Source organism: Morus notabilis, unplaced genomic scaffold (genome assembly GCF_000414095.1).
Source record: "Morus notabilis unplaced genomic scaffold, ASM41409v2 Scaffold57, whole genome shotgun sequence".
NCBI classification, from domain to species: Eukaryota; Viridiplantae; Streptophyta; class Magnoliopsida; order Rosales; family Moraceae; genus Morus; species Morus notabilis.
In genome coordinates, this window is record NW_010357689.1 from 275,287 (window position 1) to 291,080 (window position 15,794).

Sequence of the window (15,794 nt, forward strand, 5' to 3'; positions counted from 1 at the left end):
ATTCACCGAATTAAATCCAAATTCTAGAACCACAGGGTCATCAAGATATAAAAGAATCAACCAGTCTAAATTTTCAACCACCGAAATTTCCGCTGCAAACCCGTCCTCCTACTTACCTCCAAGTATGAAGATTAGGTTTAGTGGATTCTATAAGGCCTGAATAGACCAAAATGAGGTCTAGTTGCAGGATAGTTGCAAACCAGACCTATAGGTTGGGGCTACACCTAACCAAGTTGCAGCTGAAAGCCATAGCATCACACCGCCTACCTCTGAAATCAGATGCTTTTTTTGATTTATTGTTTTTATTCCATGAAGATATTTAGTCTTGACCAAGATAGTAATGTCATTTTCTTGATGAGATACACGTACTACAAATCCTAATTGGAAATCATACGGTACAAATAGTTCAGTGAATTGTATAACAGGCCTAAAAACTAGCACGTAATATGGTGTTTTTACTGGTAGTTCATTTTCTAATAAATGGCTCTTCTGCATAGTTCAGTGTGTATCTGATGGAAAACAGTCTGAATGATTTCTTGAAGAGTGGAATTTATATCTTAAAATATAAACTCACATCAAAAAACGACAGCAGCAATAAGGAAATTCGAACAATCTAAGCGTATGAGCTGAACCTCTTATACTAGTCAGTTGAAGCAGTAATTGTGATATCTAAATATGCTAAAAAAATCCAAAGCCTTGTAGAAGAGATTTCAACAAATTTCTCATTATTCATGGTTTTTTAAGAGGATTCAGGGGAAACATGGTCTAATTAAGCCTTAAAACTGCCTAAAATTATTTTTCCTTAATAGTCATCCTGAAGTGAAAGGTGTAAATACTCTTTGCATTAGATTATAAGAGATTCTACATCATTGTTGCTCATGATGAGCCTGATCGATTGGATATTCCAGTAATCATAAAAAAGTGTCAAGTTAAAAGCACATATACATGGGCTGGGCTGCAGAGGCAAAAACCAATTTTTTACTCGAGAAAGGTAAAACTTCAAATTACGTTTTCCTTTCAAAGTTCACCAGAGGAATAACCAAACAATAGCTGTGGAGAACAACAAATGTATGACTAAAATGATATAAAATCAGAAAACAAGTGGATGAACTCTACGTAACAATATTTGTGTCTCCAACCTCGTATCCTAAAGTAAGCTAGAGATAAACCAAACAGATCACATGTAGATATCTTCGTTATTGTAATATATAAAAGTTTGTCTAACTCGATATATGTGTTTGGCACATGCCTATTTTTTTATCCGCTAGCAGCCATTTGGCTTTTTCTCACTTGCATGGCCATACGTCTGTGAAATACTATACTATACTATACTATACTAATTTGAATCCATTGATGCTGAGTTTCAAAGGCAATTAACAAGTCAGTTTAACTTTTTGCATTTGCCAAGAGTTCTTTAAGGACAAGTCAAGCAAAACCAATCTTTAAAGCCTGGATTTTCCGAATTCTAAAAGAGATTTTAAAAGAAAGAATTAAATACTTGTCATTTAACAACATTATTCCTCGTCAATATTGAATAATTAGTAGCCAAAAACCAATGAGAGAGGCCCAAGAGTCCACGCTAAAATACTCTGCCTGAAAACCCAACAGTCGGAACTAGGTACTCCTAACTGCTACTGAGTAGGTAAGATATGTTGACCTTTTCTCATGAAAAGATAACAAAGCTTAATGGCTGTACGGACTTTGCTGGCCAGCTAGAGGGCTTTGGAATGTTGTTCAGGACAAGAGTACATTATCGATATACACCTGTTATGAAGAGAGCACGGAAGCTTTTCCTCACTACAGGATTCTTTTGGCATATAAAAGAAAAAAGAAATGTTTTGTGATGCAAATTTTTGTGATGCACACGTGAAAGGTCTGTACGGCCACCGAATTCGATTGTAGTTTGATCTTGGGCCCATCTAGCTCCTGAGTAGAATAAGGGCTTGGTTGGTTCAACTACTTGAGCCGTGAAAATTTGAACCTTTTAGTTAGAATTATAAAATTTGAACTGTGATCTAAACTGTTGTTTAGATATACAATAAATTGTAATTTGAATTAGAAATAAAATTTGAACGAAGTTTGGATAAAGTGTTAAAAACTGTCATTAGAGTTTTTAACAAATCTTATAAAATCTCATTATAAATGACATTAAAAAATATGTAATATGAGTAGGGATTTGTTCCTCTCTTCATTATGAACACACTATCATCTCAATCGGAACTAAAATGAAGAATAAAATTTTTAATATTAAAATTGAAGAGAGAGAAAAAGTAGAATCTAAAACTATTGGACTGTTGACAACAATTCGAATTGTTAGAATTTAAGGGGAGGTGAATTTTAAAATTAACAATTTGAGTTGTCCTTAAACCATTGTTAATGGTTTGAATTGTCTTTGATTTTTCTTCTCCTAAACATCAGTGTGAATCCTGAACTAAGGTTTGAATCCTAAACAACAATTTGAGTTGTTGAAACAAACATGGACTAAAACAGACGCGGTACTTGGATGAATCCTGCTAGTGGATGGAGAAGTTCTGTTGGGATTTCTACTTGGTTTCAACTTTTTTCATTATTTTAAAAGTACTGGCATGGCATGCTTATCTCCTAAGGCTCCAAGTGAAATTTACCGTTCTATCCAAATGCTGGGCAATTTTCAAAAGCCAAACCACGTGAACTTGCGAAGTTAAGTTGATTTGTAAAACAAGCAAGAGGCTTTATAGGTTCATGGGTTCTACCAAATATAGGACCTCCGATGCAATTTGTGTTGTGTTAAACCACAGGCTTAATTAGTTATTCTTCCATAATTTTGAGTAATGATAATAACTATAGGATATACCGATTCTCCTATATTGTTGCTCTTCATCTTGGTCCTACTTCATTTTTGTGGTTCCTAAGGAGACAGATCATTTAAATAATACTTCGTTTTGCAAAATTTCTGTGCCAACTGGCTCTACCCCACCCCACCCCTAGCGCTTCTCCCGCTTATAAAGAGCAGGCACTGCCACCTCCTTGCACAAATCATCCCTCGACTTGAGTCATAATCTCTTGATTCACTTAAGCCCTTCTCAGTATTCCCTTTAAGCTTTTCCTTCACTTCCTTTTCACCCCAAAACATCCTCTCTTAACTACAAGAGCGTTCATTTGTTTTCTTTGCCCCACAAATCAGTCTTTAAGAATGGCATCTAGCTCAATGTCAACATGGACTGCCAAGCAAAACAAAGCCTTCGAGAAGGCTTTGGCTGTGTATGACAAGGACACTCCCGACCGTTGGTACAATGTCGCCAAGGCTGTCGGCGGAAAAACCGCCGAGGAAGTGAAGAGGCACTATGAACTCCTTCTGGAGGATGTCAAGCACATTGAGTCAGGCCAAGTGCCCTTCCCATACTACAGGACCACTGGAGGGAGTAACCAGGGCAACACTAACGAAGACGAAAAGAGGTATAGTATGGTCAACTCAAATTCTCCACCTAAACAGGCTTTATCTAAGCATATTACTATATTTAAAAGCAAACGTCTAAATATGTTGGTTTCAAATCCTACCCTTTTTTTTTATTTTCACACACAATGGAATCTCCCATTCCTAAAGTCACAAGCTTTCCTTCCAATAACCCATCTTTCAACAATGCTCTCCCTAGACTTCTTTGAACATTATCCTATCTAATTTATAGGGTAGCTACTATATATCTCTTGAAACAAGACTGTCAAAGTTACAACTCAATTCTAGCTCACCTTTGCATTGATTAATTCGGCGTCGAAAAAACACTAGAAGCGCCTTTTCCTAGTCAACCCTTTTACAAATTCTTTCTTTCCTCAAAACAGCATTTTGCTTCCACTTACACCACAAGAAAACGGAATTCCCAGAATATTAAACACCCAACAGCTCATTAAATCATCCCTTTCATTTATTTTGCCCAAAATCCTAACATTCAAATTCCTTTTAAAAGTGATGCCTCTGAATTGATTCTTCTTATCCTCTTCCATCATTTTGGTAACGTAAATCCTAACTATTACACAAACTTTACTAACTTATAGAATCTATATCATATATACACATATACACATATATGTATTATTAACACGCAAACTTACATGTAGAATCCTCAATGAATGAAATTATTGTTTTCCATTGCAGGTTGAGAAACCTCAAGCTTCAGTGAAGAACAAAGCAACTTCCAGTTCCCTTGATCGACAAGAATAAAGAATCAATCTCTCTTCGGTTCTAATATTATTCCTAATGTAATAGTTTTGGTGCAATGTTTAAGAATCGCCGTCGTCGTCGTCGGTGGTTCTTAACGAATTTAGTATTTTACTATTTCCTATGTATGAAGGTTTCTATAATGGAAATCATATATTTATGTGCTAAATTCTGCTCGATGAACAAGCAATAATCGGATCCAAAATCTAGAACACGACAAAAGAAAATTTTCAAAAAAGAAAAAAAAAAGGAACATAATCATAAATAAAGAGTGGAAAAAGAAAAGGAAAAAAGTGAAGAAACGAAAAGGAAATAGGGGAAATCTGAGAGTCTGACCTTGGTCCTTGGCGATGGGAATAAATTCCGAATCTTGGTTGAATCTGAGACGCTAAGGGCTTTGATCCGAAGTTGATGCTGATGAGAATGAATGAGACAGTTTGTGGCTTTGTGCATTTATAAAACGAGAAATAGAAACTAAAAAAGAAGAGGCGGGAAAAATTTTGCTTTTTGAAAAATGGAATTTATAAAAGAGTGTCCACTTCCAAGTTCCTATTACTTTACCACCAGCGTGGTGCAACTATTTGAATAATTTTTTTTAATTTTAATCACATTTTTTTAAAAGTATTCTAATTGCAATTTTTGCATTAATTTATGAATTTTCATAATTTTAGTAGCAGGTGTTTTAGAAGATTGTCAAATTAATTAGTAATAAGAGATTGTGGCTACCAATAAAAAAATAACAACTCAAGATTAATACAAGAATTAAGATTAGAATTAGCATTTCTAGCTTTTTTTTTTCTCAATTGAGTTCAAGATTAAAAGCCATAACATTTTCTTGAAAAAAAATCATGTTGGTACCTTGTATTGTAGCAAAATATTGAGTTAGTATCTTATATTTTTTATAATATTAAAATGGTACCCTCAAATTTTAGAAAACATTTTTTTAGTACCTAAGCTTATTTTTTTAGACGTGAAAATAACAAATTTATCCCCATTTTCTTATAACACTATTTTTTCTTGACATTTTCTGTTTAATATTTAAGGTAGATAGAATATTTGATTTGTATCATAGCCTAAAATCTCATATCTATAAAGAATAGAATATGAACAAAAAAAAAAGAGTTCTAATTATTTATGGGAATTTTTTGGTAAGGGTTTAGTTTGACATTTTTTTTTTTTTGAAACAAAAGACGTGTTAGTTTTAAACTTGACTTATGAAAATGGAATTTTTCTAATTGTCCGTTCTACTAGTGGTTTTAATTTTTAACTATTAAATCTTATCAAAATCATATTAAATTAAAAAGTACTGATAAAAGTATGTGTAGAACAAACAGATTTTAATACATATCTAACACATGAAAAGTAACGGACTATTAGTAATCTATTTTTGCAAGAATTATTTGAAAAAGTCTCTTATAAAAATAAGAGTGTGTCTCATTTTGCCTTTTGATGATTCCAAACATGACAAAACTACTTCTGGGTCTATAATAAGTTGCAGTAATGGTACTTTTATCATTAAGTTATTAATCATGTGCTCATCATACGTGATTAAATGTTCAAAAATTACCCTTTGCCAACTAGTTAAGTGACCCATAGATGATTAAATTAGTTTAAAAAATTGATGCTCAATGACACCAAAACTACAACTTATAATACCGAGGGACTTTTGTTCCATTTTATTAATGAAGGTTAGAAAATTGCATTACATAGTATATATCCCAATATAATTGATAAATTTTATTAAAAAAATAGTTTCATGATATACAATAAAACTAAAATATAACTTATTTACAATAAAAAAGTGAGGTAAAACAATAATTTTAATTTTACCAGTTCATAGATCAATTTTTTCAGGTATGCATCTATAATATTTCTATTAAATTTGTTCATGATATATCTTAGCTTTTCTTGGAATAAAAATATCACCAAACATTTCTGGTATGTTTGGCCCCAAAATTTATTATTAATCCAACCCTTCACGGGGTGTGTTCAAGTTTTCATAGTTATTTTTTTCGGAATAAACCTTTTTCTGCTTTTTAATTTTAATTTATTCACCATATGTTTTTTTTTTATAATTATTTCCTTTCCTTATTTTTTTTTATTTTTTTAAGGAATTTCCTTTCCTTATTTTTTTTTATTTTTTGAAGGAATTTCCTTTCCTTATGTTGATTGCCGATCAATATCGTTTATTCTTTTCCTATTCGATTCTTATTTTCAATTTCCCCTGACTACTGAAAGCGCCCGGTAAAGAGTGCTCCTATCAGTTTCAGTCCACGGACCACATAACAAAAGTGATTCGTTAGTCTTCACCCTTTTTAGCATCTTTTGATTTTTCTGTTTTACCCCTTTGGGGATACTCTTGAGTCTCGTACCTTTAGAGCCTGTTTGGCACACCAAACCGGATTGAAATTGTGATTATTTATCACAATTCTATGTTCGGTGATACATTTTGACCGTATAAGATGTCCTTTAACCAAAAAATAATATCAGATTTTGTAGGATAACTAATATATGATTATTGAAAAAATAGAGAATTTATTTTTGAGAGTATATGAGTCTGAAATTTTACTCTTTACTCTTAATAAATATTTTTTTATTAATATAATTATTTAACTAAAAAAATTATGAATTAAGAATAAAAAGTAAAAATCATGACTCATGTACTTTTGAAAAGTATTTATCAAAATTACACATTATTATTTATCTCGAGTTCAAGCCCATGTTTTGCTCCTCAATGTATTTATACCCTTTTGTTTTTTTAGAAAATAGTATTTTCTTTTAAACTTATTTGAAGTAAATTATATGCTTAAAATATTTATATAGCATATATACTAACAAATAAATTATTTACTTTAAATACTTTTAAACATTCTTTCACTTCAAACAAAAACTAAAAAAAGTGCTTCTTTTTTTTATATAATTTTCTCCTATGTTTAGGGTAGTTTCTCTTGTAAGTCAGTCCTATCTATAGTGACAATTTCTAACCATTGAATCATGTCAAAATCATATCAAAAAAAAGTATGCATAATAGATAATTTTTAATACAAATTTAACAACTAAAAATAAAAAATCACTAATAATTTATTTTTTCTAATTCTAAAAAAAAAAAAAAAACACCCTATTTTTAATAGTTAGTTCCTCAGCCCTGTCGCACTCATTTTCTTTTTTTTTTTTTAATGAAAAGTTTCATACTATTAATTATTAATTGGCCAAACCGGCCTTAATAAAAGGAGCAACAAATATGGTTCTATCAAACTCCATAAAGTCTGATCCAAACTGATGAACAGAACAAACAATAATACGACGAAACATGTCCTTTAAAAAAAAAATTTAAGGATTAATTACAAAACCTCTTAACTATACTTCTTGTAACACTTACCTCTTAATCTTTAAAATGTAATATTCATTTTCCCTGACAATAAGATATTAACAAAAAACCCCTTTGTTAGGTTTTTTAAAAGAAATTGACATTTAATATTTTGGGGTATTTTTGTTAGGTTTTTTAAAAGAAATTGACATTTAATATTTTGGGGTATTTTTGTTAGGTTTTTTAAAAGAAATTGACATTTAATATTTTGGGGTATTTTTGTTAGGTTTTTTAAAAGAAATTGACATTTAATATTTTGGGGTATTTTAACAGCTCTACAGTTAAAATTTAGTGTGAGTTTAAAACTAATTTAAATTTAAATTTTTAATTATGATACATTTATTATTAATTGAATGTTGGTTAAAAATTTTATATCACATTTTTAGTAGAATAAAAAAATTTATGAAGTTTTTTTTTTTGAATATTTAAATTAGTTTGAATTCAAATTAAATTTTAAAACATAAAATTACTAAAATATCCTCAAAATAGCAAATTAAATGTCAATTTTAATTAAAAACCTGACATAGTGGGGTTTTTTTTTGTTAACATTTTATTGTTAAGGGAGCACAAATGTAATGTTTTAAAGATTAAGAGCAAAGTATTATAAGAGGTATAATTCAGGGGAATTTTTGTAATTAATCTAAAATTTAAAGGTGTAATTGAAAAAAAAGAAACAAAACGTGTTGTTTTCTTCTTTAACATACAACGCAATGCCAACTGCGCAATAAAATAAAATAAAAAAGGCAAGCCGAAAGTGAAAACGAAAAATTATAATAGGGAGATCCCAACCCAAAGCATATGTATCATAAGTTATAGCAGCCAATATATTGCCAATAAGGGGGAAAAAAGCATGCCTATTTATTGGATGACTATAGCTTCGGTAACATACACAAATCTACTACGTAAACTCTTTTGTTAGGAAGTATAAAAGAAAACTGCATCGATGGAATAATAGAAAATAGGAAGAAATTAGTAATGGAAAACATTTTTGTCATTCACTAATATCCTTTGCCAAACATTTTGCCTAACCACTTTTTACTCAAAACTTTCTATACCTCTTTCTTGTCTCCATTCTTCATTTATTGTCTCATCGTTTACATAAAACGTGTGATGTCTTGTTGCACACTTGCATGTGACTAGTGTGTCTGTTTTCCTTTTTCTCGTAACAAAAAATCCAGTGTCACCCTAAAAATAAAAAAAAATAAAAAAAATCAAGTGTCATGTTATACCTAATGCCAGTTTGATTTTTTTCCCTGGAAAATTGTATGGTAAGAAAGACACATATAGTTGTGCCCTATCTGTAAAGTCAGTTCTTTTAGTTATTGGACTAAATTTTAAATTTATCAATGAGAGTACTTTTGTATCGTACAATACATTATTTCTAATGTAAACACTCATAAATATTCAGACGGTTAAAATCTAGGCTCTGTTTATATCATCGATTCGAGTTTTGTTGTAAAAGGTTCTCAGAAATATTCACTTTTAATTTTTTTTTTTTACTAAGCTTTCACATAAAGTCACATCTTAATTCAAATTAAGAACTCAAATCGACAAACTAAACGGCCCTATCAATTGACTACAAATTCTTACTTTATCGGTAGGGTACGTTGTATGCTACGGTACGTAGATTATTTGCTTAATTGCTTATATATAAGTGTATAGGTTTCCTGAAAGGTGTGTAATTAGTTTTTATATATTATTGCCATTATTATTATTATTTTTTTAATTTTTCGACAGAAGTGGTACTATATATACAATTTCACATTATACATAAAAGGAGTGTTCTTTTGTTGTTTTGCGTGACGCATCTTTGGTATAATCTGCCAGAGAATCGTATCCCCACGTACAAGTACCCCTTTCTACCAAAATCACTCGATCAAGTTCCCCAACTTCTCGCAGACTTAGAATTACTCAACATTTCCTTACTCATAATTTGTCTTCATATTCTAACCATTGTTCTAACATAAAATATTATATAGTAATTTAACGCAACTTATATATATCTATACAAGCCTATGTTACCTATTCAATAAACTTAAAAAAAAAAAAAAAAAAAAAAAAAAAAAAAAAAAAAAAAAAAAAAAAAACTGTTAATCACAATCGCCCAAGTTTAATTTCCGTGAAAAGAGCCCCAAACATATCAAAGATTTAATGTTAATTTTGCCAGCTTTTATGTGTGTGTGTATATATATATATATTCATATGATAGTGATGTGAGATTAGGTTTGTTTGTTCACCAACTTTCTCGTAGTCCGCGAGAGCAATGCATGTGCCTCGGGCACTTACGTCCAGCTGATAATCTGCAAATTAACCAAATTTGATCAGCAAATAATCGAGTTCTATGGATATAATTGGACCAACTTGAAGTAATTTAACAATGATTCAAATCCAAGCAAGTAGTTCTTTATTCCCCTATTTTGTTTATATTATGAAACAAGTGGCCTTTAAAAAAAAAAAAGAAAAAACGCGGTTTGTGTTGATAGCTCTCGAAGTAATTAATTAAAAGATAAGCTTTGTTTTTTTTTTTTGTTTTTTATATAAAAAATAATAACAAAGAGAGATAAGCTTTGTTTGTTGGAGTGCATACTACTACCCTCTTTGTCTTGGCCCGAAAAGGCACGAGAATGAAAGGAGAATAATTTTCTTCTTGGTAGTCAAATGACTAAAAAAAATAATAAAACAAGAAAATGAACATCCCAAAACGTTTCCTGTTTGTCGATCATTCATGATTGAACCAACTCACCACAACTACAACTGTTCGATCGAATTCACCACCAACACTGGGACCACTTTGAAATCTCTGTTAGCTCGATGTGTGATTAGATTGAGCATTGTGCAGAGCCATTATCTAGTAGAACCGAAGGCCTTGTTAATTCTGGAATAAACGACAAAAACATGATCTCGGAGGCTTATTTCCCATGAAGAAAAATAACAATGGCTATAGAACTTTTGTTAACCAAGGTGTACAAATAGTTACTAGGTAATTTTGAAATGCTGTCACCATGGTGATTGAGATTTCGGGTTCGAATCCATAAGCGCAATGTTATTAGTCTTTAAAGTGTCTGAAATGCAGTTTCTAATTGATATGTCTGTTGCGGAATTATAGTGAAAAATTCACTGCCAATGTATTGTTATTTTTATGTTAAATTTGACAAATACTATAATTGCGGACAAAAATTTAACATCTAATTGTTATCGATTAATATATTGACTTTTTCAATTAATCGTTACAACATTTATTCTTTTAGAATTGTTTTGATGTTAAAAATTTTTTAACTTACAAATTAGAGAGCTAGGCTTTTTTTTTTTAACCTTATTAGTAGGTAATATTGTTTTAACTGTTGGATTAACTTTTTAATGGTTAGATCTGCGAGTGTTTATAATAAAAAAAAGTTGAGTTGTACGGCGTAAAATTACTTTTAGTCACAAATTTAACAATTAAAAAATTAATCTAACAATAAAAATACAGTTTCAAGAACAAAAAAAAAACCTAACCTACTATAAATATTGCCTAGTAATTATTGTATTGTATACTATTACCCTCTTTGTCTTGGCCCGAAGAGACTCGTGAATGAAAAGAGTGATTTTCATTCAGCAGTCAAAAGACTAAAAAAAAGAATAAGACAAGAAAACGAACATCCCAAAAAGTTTCTCGTTTATAGACTCGTTATTGAACCAATTTACCGAAACTAGATCTGTTAGATCGAATTCATCACTGACATTGGGACCACTTGAAACCTTTGTTGTCAATATAGTGGAATACACGACAAAACACATGATCTTGAAGGCTTATTTCTAATAGAACCGAAGGTCTTGTTAATTTTGGGGTACACGACAAAAACATGATCTTGAAGGCTTATTTCTTAAAATGAATTCAAGTGCACTTGGAACAATGGAAAATGATCTTCATGTGCAACGCAAGTTACTTGACAAACAGACAAGTATAGGAGCTTCATGTATTAACAAGTGACTATGGGAGAAATAACTTCACCACCAACTCTTGCATATTAGTCTTGTTCATATATCGAAGAAGCTTTTGAATATGAGAAAAATTGGTATATTAAAGTGTTTGTCTCCTTTCCAAAGTAGCAATGCCTTGCCGGCGATCCATGTCTAGTTTATTCGGCTAGTTTCTCTATGTGGTACTAAAATTCTCACACAAATTCTTTGTAACTCCTTCAACTCGGTTGCTTCTCAATAAAAATATTTATCTACAAAGCGTTGGGTTGAAGAAGGGACAAGTAGAACGTACAAAACTTCTAAAGATGTCACCAATGCAATAGCGGGAGCCTAATGATATTAAACTTACCCTCAAGTGATTTGATAGATAAATTTTCCATGTTTAATCTCAAAAGGTTTAAAACTATTTTTAAACTACGAGTTCATTGTTTATTAGTCCTTATTAAGTTGAAGTGATGCGTTTTATGATATCTTCAAATGAAGTTGAAGTGATGCATTTCGTCTTCCATCACAAACAAGAATGACTCGATGTGGACATTCCTCAACATGGGGTGTGGACCCCTTTAGTCATCGGAAAACTATATTTGGCTCCGGGTTTTTAACTCCGGATGACGGCTCCACATGACATGGAGTTGTTTTTTTTTGTTAAGATAATGAATGTAGGTCCTACCACTTAAAATTTGCAACAACTTTTTAAGCTTCTTTAGATAAGTAGAGTGCGGAGCCATGCAGAGTCGCTACACGTATGGAGCCTAATAGCAGAACTCTTAACCGCCACTTAAAATAATAATAATAATAATAAGGTGTCTTTTGGAGGAAGCATGCGTTCATCTTTCCCCCTACTCTTATGAGGTCGTGCGATAAATATTAGACACTAAAAACATCAACAAAACCGAAGGTTGATTAAATTATTCGTCTCTTATTATAGCTCTTCAACTTCTTCTGTCCAAGGCTCCAGTAAGAACCAATTTCACTGCATCACTTCAAGTGGAAGTTTTTGTCTCGAAAACCCATCTAGAGATGCTTGATTTTCCATCCAATAGCACTTCTGACACATGAAATCTTTCCTTAGGCAATAAGGTATGTGAAGTGACAATTTAATAGTTTTCGTCTAACATTGACAGGCACATCCTAGTTTGATGTTGTAAGCTAATACAAGCAAAATGATCATCATTAGTCTTAACATCTTTGGAAAAGAGAGTAAACTGACTAATGATCCAAAACAAATGCAATTTCTTGACCCATTTATATTGCACTGGTCATGGCATTCAACAAGAGATTCCGCAGCTAAACCAGTTTGAGACTCAAAGTCAACGGTTAAAACTGAAATTCACTATCTATTTACACCTATAAACAGTGAAGCCACTTCGTGTGGAAGCAACTTGCAAAACAGCTTAATACTCGTTTAAAAGGAAACCCCTTTGCCTTTTGATGGGGACTAATCCCCATCAAACACAGAGTGGGCTCAAACACAGAGTAGGCTCCACATGGTGGGATCCATATGGACCCACGAGTGGGCCCACTTTTTGTGTCTGACGGGAAAAAATTCCTATCGGAACACAAAGGAATGCTCCGTTCAAAATCCCCTACTCAGCTAAGCTAGTCCAACTGAAATTGATGCACTAAAACTTTCATGTCCAGTACGAAAATGTATTCATATGACAACAAAGGCAAGACATGTCCCTAAACTTCTAGACTTGACTGTCATAGGAAGAGATCCTAGTTTCCAACTGTTGTTTTAAGGGGCAGAGAACTTTCAACTCCCTCAGCTTCAGAACTCCTTTCAGCAACAATTTTTGACATTCCAAACATCTGAAAAATGGACCCCAAATTATACAATCAATAAACGAAAACAAACTAAATAGATAGGCAATGCCACTGACATGGAAACTATAATGGGAATAAAGAAGAACCTTTTGGATGGTCTTCTTGAAGCAAGTTTTATGCTCATCCATGGATGCATGTATGAACTCATCGATGTGATCCTTGACATCCTCCAAGAAAGTGGCCTCCTCGCTCTTCTTCTTTCGACATGAAGAGACAGGTGGCTTTGTTGCAGCAGATGACTGCTTCTCGGGTTGAGTTTTGTGCGATTCCATCCTCAGTAAAATCTAAAAGGGAAGAATTCATCTTCAAGCATGCATATGAAAGAAGTTCAATATGATGAAACAAACAATTTTTCTAGTGCCAGTATTTACAATACCATTCTGTTTCCCGTCCCTGCCTCCGCCCCATAAATTAATTTTTTTAAGGCAATGCAAGGCAGGGACCACATGGCTGGGAATTCCATGGCGGCTAGCAAATCTTTTGGGGCATTGTTTGAGAAGAAAAAAGGAAGATAATTCAAACCTACATGCGGCGTAATTGAAACCCACAAAACTAACCTCCAATTCATTGTCAACGAATGCATGAATAGGCATAAGAACTAATATATTTGATTGAAACACAAAGAACAAACCTCCTATTAACTATCATAAAAAACACCAAACTCGCATAAGAACTAGAGTTCATTGAAACCCAGAAAACATAACTCCTATTCATTACGACTCCATACGCAAAAATGAGATGAGAACTAGAGTTAATTGAACCCGTTAACAAACCAAACCTCCTATCCACAATCCTTATCACATACGTAGAATGCCTCAAAATGACCTGTCAAGGAAAAGAAAGACTTGCTTAGCAAACTATACAGGTTACTTTGACAGACTATTCAACTGCAATGCAATGCAAAACCACATCGTGTCTTTCCTCATTTACAGCATTCATCCTATTTTACACCATGCCTGTGGGTGTGTGTGTTTTGGAGAAAACCTCCACGGGAAGGGGAATTCATATTTATTCCCAAAAGAAAAATGAAAATAAGTTTAGAGCTACAAAAGAAACAATAAAAACGACTTTGGAGCTTTCTCTTTAGAAGACATACATGAGCATAAAAGTATAATCTTTAGCAACAAAGATGCTACCAAAAATTATTCCCGAACAACGAGACGAAAAAAAAAGAAGCCATTTAGACTGCCTCTCTTGTGAATTGTGATCATACATAACAGGATGAATACTTTATGCAGAATTCTTTTGAAAGAAACATTGTCACAAAAGGTCATGGATTCGTCTCCAAGCACTTAGTTTTGCAGTACAACAAATGATCAAAACCCCCATTTCAGCTCAAACAAAAAATGTACCATCCTATACTAAAACCAATGAAACCATTGATAATCCAGACAAAGTAAACAAACCATACACAGCATATGTATAAGTATATATAGAGAGACACACACATACCATCTTCCTCTCTTGCATAAAAAAAGAAAAGAAAGAAAGAAGCATAACGTACAGATTGATAGTAATAGATAGGTAGATTAATATGCAATTTAAGCAATTCTGTCAAAGTTCCTCCATTTAATTCTCAACAAAAAAATTCTCTTTAAAACAACAGTAAACATATTATCAATAATTCAATCTCCTATCAACACACAGATTCTATAAACTGATAAAAAAAAAACTGCAAATTAATCCGAAACAATTAACAACGAAAGAAAATCAAAACCCTCAAATCTACAATTCCCCAGCTGGAATATTACACAATCAAATCCGATGAAAGGGCAATCAGAAGGCACTTGGCTAAGGCCCCATTATTATTAGGAAAATTTTAACTAATTATCCATGAAAGTCTCAAGATATTGAAATTAGCCATATCAATTAGGGTTTGTTTTCAATAGTGAAATTTCGGATTAAGATTATTCAAAAGAAAAAAATAGTACCTCAAAATGATCTCTACAAGACTTCTCCTAGCTCCAAAAAGTTTCGCCGGAGAAATTTGCCTCCTTGTCGGTGGAAAGTTCGGTGGTACAGCCCAGGAGATAAACTTCAGTTGTGCTTTCGCGGAGAGAGAGAGATCGACCAGAGGAGGAAGTGGAAAGGGCAAAAAAGGCGAGAGCGAGATGAAAAAGAGGAAGAATTAAGGGGCCAAAACACAATTTTCAGAACAATTCCTTAATTTTTTTATTTTTTTAAAGTAACAACTCCTCAAAATTATCATTTACCAATAAAAAAAAAAGTTGATGCGAAAAAAAGGATAAACTAACGAATTTCTTGAACTATGTCATTTGTTAATCACCATGATGTTTAATATATCTCCAAATTCATCCGAAATTTGAAACATGTTATTGTTTAGACATACTAACACAAGTGACATTGGTGAGGAGGCTAAATTTATTAATATTTTTAACCTCTTAACTAACCAAGTGAATTCTCCACTTTTTTCCTTTCTGTTTTCTC

General features: G+C 32.3%; 2 protein-coding genes across 4 annotated transcripts; one reads left to right on the forward strand and one right to left on the reverse strand.

The window, feature by feature from the left end:
* Positions 1 to 2,941: 2,941 nt before the first annotated feature.
* On the forward strand, positions 2,942 to 4,361 carry LOC21401518 (protein RADIALIS-like 1). The gene is made up of 2 exons (XM_010090622.2): positions 2,942 to 3,435; positions 4,130 to 4,361. Exons 1-2 carry the CDS (start codon positions 3,173 to 3,175, stop codon positions 4,152 to 4,154), a joined length of 288 nt encoding a protein of 95 aa, XP_010088924.1. The 5' UTR covers positions 2,942 to 3,172; the 3' UTR covers positions 4,155 to 4,361.
* Positions 4,362 to 12,742: 8,381 nt separating this feature from the next.
* On the reverse strand, positions 12,743 to 15,507 carry LOC21401519. 3 transcript variants are annotated; one of them, XM_024174444.1, is made up of 4 exons: positions 15,278 to 15,507; positions 14,152 to 14,171; positions 13,433 to 13,630; positions 12,743 to 13,331 (listed from the first exon to the last, which is right to left on the reverse strand). In XM_024174444.1, the coding sequence occupies exons 3-4, from the start codon at positions 13,616 to 13,618 to the stop codon at positions 13,239 to 13,241; spliced, it is 279 nt and encodes a 92-aa protein (XP_024030212.1). In that variant the 5' UTR covers positions 13,619 to 13,630; positions 14,152 to 14,171; positions 15,278 to 15,507; the 3' UTR covers positions 12,743 to 13,238. The 3 variants fall into 3 exon arrangements, with proteins under 3 accessions (XP_024030212.1, XP_024030208.1, XP_010088925.1); XM_024174440.1 differs by having other exon boundaries at positions 14,125 to 14,171; positions 15,278 to 15,504; XM_010090623.2 differs by lacking the exon at positions 14,152 to 14,171 and having other exon boundaries at positions 15,278 to 15,505.
* Between the last annotated feature and the right edge of the window lie 287 nt (positions 15,508 to 15,794).